The sequence below is a fragment of the Carcharodon carcharias genome, chromosome 14 (assembly GCF_017639515.1).
Source record: "Carcharodon carcharias isolate sCarCar2 chromosome 14, sCarCar2.pri, whole genome shotgun sequence".
Classification (NCBI taxonomy): Eukaryota; Metazoa; Chordata; class Chondrichthyes; order Lamniformes; family Lamnidae; genus Carcharodon; species Carcharodon carcharias.
The window spans coordinates 35,668,985-35,681,132 of NC_054480.1; the positions used below are offsets into that span (position 1 = coordinate 35,668,985).

Sequence of the window (12,148 nt, forward strand, 5' to 3'; positions counted from 1 at the left end):
CATAGTACATACTGCTGCCATTGTGTGTCAGTGGTGAAGGGAATAAATGTTAAGTTGGTGGTAAGAATACTAATCAAGCGGGCTGCTTTGTTCTGGACATTGAGCTTCTTGAGTGTTATTGCCACTGCAGCCATCCAGGCAAGTGGAAAGTATTCCATTACACTCCTGACTTGTGCCTTGTAGATGGTGGACAAGATCTGGGGAGTCAGGAAGTCAGTTATTTTCTGCAGAGTTCCCAGTCTCTGGCCTTGCTCTTGTTGCCACAGTTTTTATATGGCTGGTCCAGTTCAGTTTCTTGTCAATTGGAACTGCCAGGATGTTAATAGTGTGAAATTCAGTGATGGTAATGTCAAGGAAAAATGGTTAGATTCTCTCTCGTTGGGAATGGTCATCGCCTGGCACCCATGTGGTTCAAATGTTACTTGCCCAAGCCTGAATGTTATCCAGGTGCTGCTGCATTTGGACACAGACTGCTTCAGTATCTGAGAAGTCACGAATGGTACTGAACATTGTGCAATCATTGGTGAACATCCCCATTTCCGACTTTATGATGGAGGGAAGATGATCGATGAAGCAGCTGAAGATAATTGGAACTAGGACATAAACCTGAAGAACTCCTGCAGTAATGTCCTGGAGCTGAGATGACTATGACCCTGCTTGGAGCAGGGGAGGCCAGCAGTGCGTGAGAACCCCCAGAAAGTTCATGGAGCAGGCTTTGCTACGGCTGTTTATCTCAGCTATGGCATTAACATCCTGCTTCTGGGTTTGGCTCTGTTGGGACCTCAAATAGAAAATGTGTGGTGACAACAGCTCTTTAAATAAAGAATTTTATAGCCCTGGTAAAGGGAGAGAAGTAGGAGAATTGGGGTCAGGAAATTGCTGGAATAGTTTAAAACCCTAAAATATGAGATGGTCCTTTCTTTCAGTTCTGTCCTTGCTCGGGGTCTCCTGGTGGCCACTGAGACATTTCATTCAGTAATTGAACCATGCCAGCTAGGGAGGATTCCTGCTTTAATTTTTGGGCTGTGTTGAATTCAGTGAATGTTTTTCCCCTTCCATACTTATCATTTTCCTCTATTTACCTCAGTGAACAGTGAATGGTCACACATCAGCAATGTGTGGCTGACTCAGGTTCCCTCTCATTAGTCACAACGATATTCCAGTTTTTAAAAAAGTGTTCCTCATTTTATTACATAAAGACAATGTGAATAAGGAATGGAAGTTAAGATAAGTTCACCCTAGTCCACACGACAATAAATTTACCCTGATGCAAATGTTAGGAAAGCCTTATTGAGCTTGCCCCCATCAGAGTCAATTGTGTCATTTGTCCAGTAGAACTGCTGAAGTTTAATTGCCTCTTTCCTGAACTTTTCTGGAGCAATATTATTGTAATATGGAAAGAGAGAAACATCAACGTTTCCTTATAATTAATATTAAGCACAAATATAATGAATATTAATCACCTTTCAACACAATCAAGCTAAGCAAAAAAAAGAACAATCTTGATGCATGCTGCTAATTATTCTTTGAAAATGTTCAGGAAAGTTTATTAGTAACTAGAATTTATATCCTTGCATTATGAAGAACCAAATTTTTATGTCTCATTCCCATCACATAGAATATACAACTCGTGTTATGAAGAGACAGATTTGTCGTAATGCATTTTTCCTTTAAATTTACTGAGCAAAGTTGGGTAGTCTATAGAGAGGCAGAGAAAGACAGACAGAAACCGGTGGCTGAAAGCTATAGAAGGAGCAAGCCCATGCCAGAGTGTGGGGTTTTGGGGTGTGGAATCATTTAGAGATGGGCTGCTGATCCCTGGAGGAATACTTGGAGGCCAGATGCAGAGGCTCTTCAGCCAGGCACGTGGTTCCAGAAGGTAAGTGTTAAGGCACTCACCAAGCCTTCAACTCAATGAAGCTGCCAGGTCTCCTTGCAGCCTCATTATTAAATGCAAAGATCCAACCTACCTCCATGCAGAGGGTTGACCACCGGTACACCTTTTGACCTCAGCTAAAGGCAAAAGTGAGGATTTGAGGCAAATTTGTGTCAGAAATCAGATTTTTCACCCTGCCATTTCCCATAAACATATCTCTTTTATTTAAAGCTTCCCTCTTGTCTCCTCGTTAGTAGGTGCCCCATTGTTTCTCACTGTTTATTTTTAAACATAAATGCTATTGGAACCAACTGTGATTTTTTTTTCCTTTTGTCCAAGGAATAATGCTTAAATATGATGCCCTACAGATAGGGGTGCAATACATATGTTAGCTGATCACCTGTGACATTGCTCTTGCACACTCTGTGGTCTAGACTGCAATTGCAGTACTTAGGGGAGAATTTTCTCCCCATCGGGCGTGAAGCCGATCACTGCCCGTGATCGGCTGCATGCCACCATTTTGTGTGGGTGAGCCAATTAAGGCCTGCCCAGTGTGACGCGTGCCTGGTAGCACTCAGCACCAACTATGCGGCCGGGGGGAGGAGGAAGAGTCGGGGCCTGCGGTCTTTCGCAATTGAGAGCAGAAATCTCCCTGAGACACGGAGCTGCCTCAGGTAGATTAAGTTCAGTTTCAAAATTCAAAATGAAAACAGATAAAAATCATTTACACACATGTCCCCTCAAGTGACGGCATCACATGAGCTGGGACATGTTTATCAAATGTTCAAAAAATATTTATTAATTTAATAAACCCTTTATAAAACCTCATCCCGCCCATGGATGAGGTTTCATGAAAAATGCAAAAGGCCGCCTGGGCTCTTCGCCTGCCCGACAACCTTAAGGTTGGACAGGCAGCCCTGTCAAATTGCTTAATTAGTTTCAAAAACAAAAATACCTGGAAAAACTCAGCAGATCTGACAGTATCTGCGGAGAGGAATACAGTTAACGTTTCGAGTCCGTATGACTCTTCATCAGAACTAAGGAAAAATAGAAAAGAGGTAAAATATAACTGGTTTAAGGGAGGGTGGGACAGGTAGAGCTGGATAGAGGGCCAGTGATAGGTGGAGATTGCTGAAAGATGTCATAGACAAAAGGACAAAAGGGTGTTGACGGTGGTGATATTATCTAAGAAATGTGCTAATGCTGACAGGGCTCTCAACCGTGTCCGGCCCATCTCCTGCGCATCCGCCCTCACATCTTCCTCCCCCTTCCAGAACCATGATAGGATGCCCCTTGTCCTCACTTATCACCCCACCAGCCTCTGTATTCAAAGGATCATCCTCTGCCATTTCCGCCAACTCCAGCATGATGCCACCACCAAACACATCTTCCCTTCACCACCCCCCCCCCCCCCCCCCCCCCCCCCCCCCCCCCAGGTGGCATCCCGCAGGGATCGTTCCCTCCAGGACACCCTGGTCCACTCCTCCATCACTCCCTACACCTCAACCCCCTCCCTCGGCACCTTCCCATGCAACCGCAGAAGGTGCAACACCTGCCCCTTTACTTCCCCTCTCCTCACCGTCCAAGGGCCCAAACACTCCTTTCAAGTGAAGCAGCATTTCACTTGCACTTCCCTCAATTTAGTCTACTGCATTCGCTGTTCCCAATGCGGTTTCCTCTACATTGGAGAGACCAAACGCAGACTGGGTGACCGCTTTGTGGAACACCTTCAGTCTGTCCGCAAGCATGACCCAGACCTCCCCGTCACTTGCCATTTCAACACACCACCCTGCTCTCATGCCCACATATCCGTCCTTGGCCTGCTGCAATGTTCCAGTGAAGCTCAATGCAAACTGGAGGAACAGCACCTCATCTTCTGACTAGGCACTTTATAGCCTTCCGGACTTAATATTTGAGTTCAACAATTTTAGATCATGAACTCTCTCCTCCATCCCCACCCCCTTTCCGATCCCTCTTTTTCCAATAACTTATATATATTTTTCTTTTCCCACCTATTTCCATTATTTTTAAATGTATTTCCATCCATTGTTTTATCTCTACCTTTTAGCCTATTTCAATCCCTTCCCCCCACCCCACCCCCACTAGGGCTATCTGTCCCTTACTCATCCTGCTTTCTACCCTTAAGCATATTTCTTAGCTAATATCACCACCGTCAACACCTCTTTGTCCTTTTGTCTATGACATCTTTTGGCAATCTCCACCTATCATTGGCCCTCTATCCAGCTCTACCTGTCCCACCACTCCCCCCAAACAAGCTTATATTTTACCTCTTTTCTATTTTTCTTTAGTTCTGGTGAAGAGTCATATGGACTCGAAACGTTAACTGTGTTCCTCTCCGCAGATGCTGTCAGGCCTGCTGAGTTTTTCCAGCTACTTTTGTTTTTGTTTCGGATTTCCAGCATCTGCAGTTTTTTTGCTTTTTGCTTAATTAGTTTATTAATGGCCTTAACAGGCCTCTGACAGTTTGGCGGGCGCGCAGCTGATTCCGGTGCACGCCCACTGAACAAAAGATCAGAATGACACATGGTGACATCAGGACGCAGCCCCCGCATACTGAACAGAAAATCCTGGCCTTAGCTGCTGACCTGGTTTGACCAGAGGCCATTTAATCGACGTTTAAATGTTGTTTACTGGGAGAAATTCGCAGATTGTAAATTTCTGGCAGAATAGTCAAATGGGAGTTTGGCTTCACATCTCATCTGGAAGACTGCCACTTAAGGCAATGCAGTATGCTCAAAGCTGAACAAGGGTGTCATTCTAGATTGTGTTAAAATCCTGATTTCGAGCTTGGGGATGCAACCTTCTGACTCAAATGTGAGGTTGCTATCAACTGAGCCTAGCTGGTACATGTTCCAAAGCTGTCTAAAGTGGTTTCATACTCTTGTGCTCTGCCGGATTTTGAAGGAAGAAAAAATTGAGGACATTGGGTTTAGATTTATTAGGTAATAATTATTTTGGATAGGAAGCATTTGTGAGTTTCAGCTGCAGACCAGTTACACACAAGTGCCCGTCAGCGGCACAGTGATAACAACTCTCAACATTTGCAATTACCTTTTTGGCTTTTCCTGATTCAAAGGAAACAATCTGAACTCAACAGAAATCCTGTTTTCTTATAGAAAGACCTCGTATCACTTCTGAGCCACAGGATGTGGATGTTACTCTGGGAAACACAGTTTACTTCACCTGCCGGGCAGAGGGCAACCCTAAGCCCAACATCATCTGGTTGCACAATAAGTGAGTATCAGTGTAAAAACATAAGTGGAGCCATTCATAAGTGGTGGTTGATAATCAGAATTAACTTCAGTAAAGACTGCAGAAAAATAGTAACTGCATGTATTATGATGCAAAATTACTTGGTGTTATCATACTGCCCACTCGTGGGTCTTTCATACTGATTTTAGTTTGTATAATTACTTTTTGAAGTCAAAATGCCCTTGAACTTATAATTTAAAGTGTTTGTCAAGTACATATACCTTGCCAGAATAGCAAAGGCTAAGTTTACTTTGGGTAACTCTTTCATATTTCACAGTGGCTAATCATTGCAAGAGGTATGGAAACCACTTTAAATAAACAGAGGAAAATAATTGTGACATGAGAATGTTGGCAATGTTGCTAAGACAAGAACTAAAATGTCACTGGTAGATTAGAGAAAGTTACAATAGTAGAATGGCTATAAAGAGATTAGCTATCAATCACAATAATTGGGAACAGCAATAATCTGCTCCCTGTAACAAAAGAACCCTTTATGGGGAGAGGATACTGATACCAAACAGGAATTAGCTGACTTAGCACAGGTGGCTATGGCATTGTTGAAGAGGTAGGTTCTGAAGGTGTTTTTGAAGCTGGAAATAAATAAGGTGAGGTCTAATGGTTCAGCAAGATTGTTCTCAAGTTTAAGACTGCACCATTAATGATGGAGTGAAACACAGAAAGCTGCTGTCAGAATAACTGAAAGTGCAAATTTGGATTTGAGAAGAGATGATAGAATGATGGGCTTGGATGTAAGCAATGTTACACAAGCGAAGTAGATGGTTTTGCTGATGGCCAGGATGTGAGCTTTGCGACACAGTTCATGGTCAAGTAGGACAATGTAGGCGTGCACTGTAGGGTCTAGCTTGAAGAAGCAGATAAGAGGTAGTTAGAATCAGCCAGTTGATTGCAGAGTTTCTTGCTAGAGCCAAACTGGTTAAGTGAAGGCTTGCAATTCTGTTGCAGCTCCAGTTCATTCACAATTTCAGACAGTAAGTAGCTGTTATTATGACACGTTCTTATTAAATGACGTATCCTATGTAGTCTTTGGCTAGACAATTCATTATTACAAATTACACAAACTGCAAATTAATAAATCACAACAAATGTTATTATATTTGTTACAGTATTGAGTTAGAAGGATCATCGCATCTGCTGCTTGTTGAATCTTGCTGTCAACACTTTGGTCACCCAAGGAACAACCATGTTTACTCTTTAATTGGATGCCAATTGTTCTGGGGCACCCAATCTAACCATCGCCCCTTGACATTCAATGGCATTACAATCACTGAATGCCTGACTATCAACATCCTTGGAGTTACCATTGACCAGAAACTGAACTGGACTAGCCATCTAGATCCTGTGGCTACAAGAGTAGGTCAGAGGCTAGGAATCTTGCGCTGAGTAACTCACCTCCTGACTCCCCAAAGCTTGTCCACAATCTACAAGGCACAAGTCAGGAGTGTGATGAAATACTCTTCCCTTGCCTGGATGAGTGCAGCTCCAACAGCAGTCAAGAAGTTTGACACCATTCAGGTCAAAGCAGCCTGCTTGACTGGCACCCCATCCACAAACATTCACTCCCTCCACCACCAAAGCACAGTGGCAGCAGTGTGTACCATCTACAAGATGCACTGTAGAAACACATCAAGGCTCCTTAGACAGCACCTTCCAAATCCAAACCCACGACCACTACCATCTAGAAGGACAAGGGCAGTAGATACATGGGACCACCACCACCTGGAAGTTCTCCTTCAAGCCACTCACTATCCTGACTTGGAAATATTTCGCTGTTCCTTCATTGTCGCTGGATCAAAATCCTGGAACTGGCTCCCTAACAGCACTGTGGATGTACCTACACCACATGGACTGCAGCAATTCAAGGAGGCAGCTCACCACCACCTTCTCAAGGGCAATTAGGGATGGGTAATAAATGCTGATCTAGACAGCAAAGCCCACATCCCTTGTATGAATTAAAAAAAAGAGACACAGGATACTACACAAAAATAAATTCAGAAAAACAAGGCAACTGTTGCTAAGCAACATCTTTGGCCCAATTATTTTAATCCTTATCTTTTTGAGTCACATAGTTGCCTCATTAAACTGCATTCTAGAGATCAGTAGTTGATTATTTTTATAAGTCAGCATGAGAATACATACCAACACACAATGTTACAAAGAAAGAAAGAACTTGCCTTTATGTAGTGCCTTTCAAAATCTAAAAACATCCCCAAAAGCTTTACAGCCAATTAAATACTTTTGAAGTGCCGTCACTATTGTAATGTAGGAAAACGCAGCAGCCAAACTGCACACAGCAAGATCACACAAAGAGCAGTGAGACAAATGACCGAGTCATCTGTTTTTCAGTGATGTTGGTCGAGGAATAAATGCTGACCAGGTCTCCAAGGGAGCTCCCCTGCTGATCTCTGGGAAAAATATCATGAGATCTTTTATACCCACCTGAGCAGGTAGACAAGAGCCTCAGCACACATTTGTAAAAGAAGCTGGCATATGTCCTCTGTTACTACTTTATCTGTTACCTTGTGCTGCTTTTGGGGATCACACCAAGTCTACCAAGGGGTTAACATGGTATAGATTTGTTCAGTTACACATTAGTCCACTTACTGCCTTTTTGAATTTTGGGGTGGTCTTCCTTTGTCAACAGTTTGGTAATACTTCTTCATAACTGAATTTTCCAGAATATCCACGGACTGTTTGGTAAAAGAAGCTATTTGAACTTGAAGTTGAGCTTATTCCCCACAGTATTTCATGGATTACAACTTAATTAAACATTCTTCACGTTTATATTGGTTAAGGGTGGTTTATGGAGAGAGCTATGGGCAAAGACCTCTCTCCGTGTCCAAAGCATTTATTGCACTGCAAGAATATTTATGGAACTTGTTTTCTAATAAGGTTATTGAACAGTTCACGCAGCTGTGTGATACTTGCTGTTATGCAGCAAGCAAATGGGACACTTTGAAACAATTTTTGCCTTTCTAAACAAATGTCACATTTCTGCAACTTTTGTATAGCAGTGATTATTTCTTTCCCTTATTCCTCCCTTCCCTTGGTTAAACTCATGATCTTCAATCACTTTATTAATATTCTTCATCTGTACTACATTAAGAATCTTAAGCAAACATATAAAACTGAAGGATAGGAAAAGACTAATTGGTTCACCAAGCCTGTCCCATCCTGGCATAATGTCACTTTCGCACATCATCAGCCTATTCCTCCTCTCCTCTTTCCCCCCTCCCCACACTCCTGCAATTCCCCTTCCCCACCCCTCACAAAATTTCCAAGAGGGGCAAAATGCAGGGAAAAACTGGAGGCCAATTTAGGAAAGAACTCTAGGAAATTGCCCTGAAGGTGATAGAGGCAATTGCAATGAATAACTGGCACAGCGACCAGTGACCCAACTACCTTCTATATGTTGATCATGCTCAGGAACTTGCCCAGCTGCCCTTTGGAATTCTTGCAGCAAATCTGCACCCATTGCAACTTACTCCAGAAGCTGATGACTTTCTGCAATAAGAAGTAACTAATAGCATGTAACCTCCTTATACTTATCCACTATAACCTTTGTAGCATGAATAATCCACCCATTTCAATTAAGTCTAATCCTTTTATTATTTTCAAGACCCACTTCAAAATCTACACTTTTCTAAAGTAAAAAACCCCAGCTCTAAATGTGTTTTAGTAACTAAGAGCTCCCCAGTTCCATTAATTAGTGGCCCTGCTCTGTATCTTTTCCAAGGAGTCCATAACCCCATTCCTGAGAACACTAAAAGTGGACAATGTATTCTATATGCAGCTTGACCAAGGCCTTTTGCAGAAGGCCTTATTTTTCTTGTTTTATATTTAGTTGTCCTGGCAGTACACCCTAATACCCTATGTTGGACTAATTAATGGCTTTGATCGTCGACTTTCAATTACTTATGCCCTATAGTCCAGGCTTTCTCCTGCTCAGCAGCCTTCAGTACACATATATGCATGTTGTATACATGTTTGGAGCCACCCCTAGCCAAGTGCATCCTGTTATAATTGCCTATATTAAAATACACCTGCCAGACATTGGCCCATTCCCTCTTTGAATAGTTTCTCCAATCCTTCATGCAGATTGGTGATAAAAACAGTGAAGAGCAATGTCCCTAACACCAATTCCTCAGCCCCCATAAGAAAGTCCATCATTAATAGTTGCTTCCCACCTATGTGCATGCAACAGCTCCTTATCCAATCAAAATCTGCCCATCAGTTGCATAAGACTCAACTTTTCTTAGACTTTTATACAGCAATTCCTTAAAGGCATTTTGGAAATCTAGACATGCGCGCCTGGGTTTTCATCACCAAGGTGGGTTCTGGGAGCTGGGAAAATTCCCAGCCCGGCCCGCTGGCCTCAGAAGAAAGTGCCCGCAAAGGCACACGATGACATCAGGACGCACGCCCAACATCACCACACGTCCCGCTTGTCGATGGGAAAATGCTGCCCCTTAAAAAACCTAGCCTGACTCCATGAAAATTGCAGAGTAGGAGGACAAAGTTGGTGAGACAGAATCTACTAGAAGTCAGATTCCTTAATAACCCTCCCTGTTTTAAGATCACTGTGCTGTGCATCTCCGAAGGCCTCTTCTAGCAATTTGCCAAAATGAGGCAAGTTGGCCTATTATTTTCCAGTTCTGAATTAATTGCTCTTTTTAAATGTTAGCACCACATGGGCTTCTCTTCAGCCTATGGGAATAATCTCCAACCCAACAAGGTATTTAAATATATGAAAACATGGCTTATAGAGCACAGTCCCCATTTCTTTGAACTCCCTGAGATGAAATACTGTCTGGCCTTGTGCCCAATCTTTTTTAAGAGTATATATATCCTGTAGAGCAAAGACTATATCCGCATTTACTTAACACATTTAATTGTAGCTTCAACCTTATTTTGTATTGGTTAACCCAGTCTGTAGTATTAAGATTGATGCAAAGTAGCAAATTAAAACCTCTGCCATATATCCTGTTAATTCTCTGAGAGTTCAACTAATATTTATTACATACGAGCATATGAATTAGGAGCAGGAGTAGGCCACTCAGCCCCTCAGGCCTGCTGCACGACTCAATAAGATTGTAACCTCAACTCCACATTCCTGCCTACCCCTGATAACCTTTCACCACCTCCCCCCCCCACTTCCTTATCAAAAATCTAGCTACCTCTGCCTTAAAAATATTCAAGGACTCTCTTCCTCAAAAGGCAGTTGGAGCAGAGTTCCAAAGACTCACAACCCTCTCAGAGAAAAAATTTCACCTCATCCCTGTCTTAAATGGGCGACCCCTTATTTTTAAACAGTGACCCCTAGTTCTAGATTCTCCCTCAAAAGGAGACATCCCCTCCGCATCCACCCTGACAAGACCCTTCAGGATCTTACATGTTCAGTCAAGTTGCCTCTTACTCTTCTAAACTCCAGTGGATACAAGCCTAGCCTGTCCAACCTTTCCTCACAAGTCAAGCCACTGGGTATTATTCCAGGTATTATTCTGGTAAGCCCCTTCTCTGAACTTCTTCCAGCAAATTTACATCCTTCCTTAAATAAGGAGACCAGCACTGTACAAAAAGGTCTCGCCAATGCCCTGTCTAACTGAAGTATAACCTCCCTACTTTTGTATTCAATTGCCCTCGCAATAAACAATAACATTCTATTAGCTTTCCTAATTACTTGCTGGACCTGCATGCAATTTTTTTTTCAATTCTTGCACTAGGACACACCCCTCTGCATCTCAGAGCTCTGCAAGCTCTCACTATTTAGATAATATGCTTTTTTAATCTTTCTGCAAGAATGGACAATTTCCCACATTATACTCCATTTGCCAGATCTTTGCTCACGCACTTAACCTATCTATATCCCTTTGTAGCCTCCTTATGTCCTCTTCACAACTTACTTCCCTACGCATCTTTGTGTCATCATCAAGTTTAACAACCATTCCTTCCATCCCTTCATCCAAGTTGTTTATATAAATTGTAAAAAGTTGAGGCCCAGCACTGTGACACATCGCTTGTTACATCTTGCCAACTGCGAAATGTCTACTCCCTGTTTCCTGTTACCTAGCCAGCTTCTATCCATGGCAGTATGTTACCCTCTATGTCATGAGCTTTTATTTTCTGCAATAACCTTTGACGTGGCACCTTATCAAATGCCTTCTGAAAATCTAAGTACAGTACATCCATCAGTTCACCTTTATCCACAGCACATGTTACTTCTTCAAAGAACTCCAAAAAAATTGGATAAACATGATTTCCCTTTAACAAACCATGTTGACTCTGTCTGATTACCTTGAATTTTTTTAAGTGCCCAGCTTTAGCGTCTTTAATAATAGCTTCTAACATTTTTCCTGTGGCAGTTCCCTATTATTTTTTCAAATTAGCAAGCTGTGGTTTGTATGAAAACTGGACCATATTTAATTCATTGCTAGCAGTAGGAACCGTGTAAATGCAGTATACACTTATTCACAAGTCCATTATCCATCATTTAACATTGAGTAACCTGCCGGGAATTAAAATCTGAGGCATCTCCACAGTCACTTTTAAAATAACCACAACATGACCAGGGCAAGAACAGTAAGAATGTGAGGCTTGTGTTTATTTTTGGGTATTGCATTCATAATACTTTGTTGTATTCTTGAATGAACTACCTATTTTAGATTTGGTTAGTGTATATCTTTGCGCAAGCTCCCATGCTGCATCATCATTACTTATTTATGTACCCTCAGTAATGAGATAGATATGAAAGATGACAATCGTGTGAACCTATTGGAAGATGGCACACTGATGATTCAGGACATAAAAGAGTCGGACCAAGGTGCCTACCAGTGCATGGCCAAAAATGTTGCAGGAGAGGTCAAGACGAATGAAGTAATCCTCCGGTATTTTGGAACACCATGTAAGGAAGCAGAAATGCATTTGAGCATTTTTGTTACTCTGTGTTTTATTGTTTTCTCCATAAGAGGCTTTATCCTAGAT

The 12,148-nt window shown here is 42.2% G+C and overlaps 1 protein-coding gene across 1 annotated transcript in view; it reads left to right on the plus strand.

Moving 5' to 3' along the window:
* Nucleotides 1–12,148, plus strand: part of LOC121286885 (peroxidasin homolog) — a 231,380-nt gene that overhangs the window by 159,638 nt on the left and 59,594 nt on the right. The window contains exons 8-9 of the mRNA XM_041204103.1: nucleotides 5,014–5,131; nucleotides 11,899–12,068. Coding sequence (XP_041060037.1) covers nucleotides 5,014–5,131; nucleotides 11,899–12,068 — 288 coding nt within the window. The remainder of the gene's footprint in view (nucleotides 1–5,013; nucleotides 5,132–11,898; nucleotides 12,069–12,148) is intronic.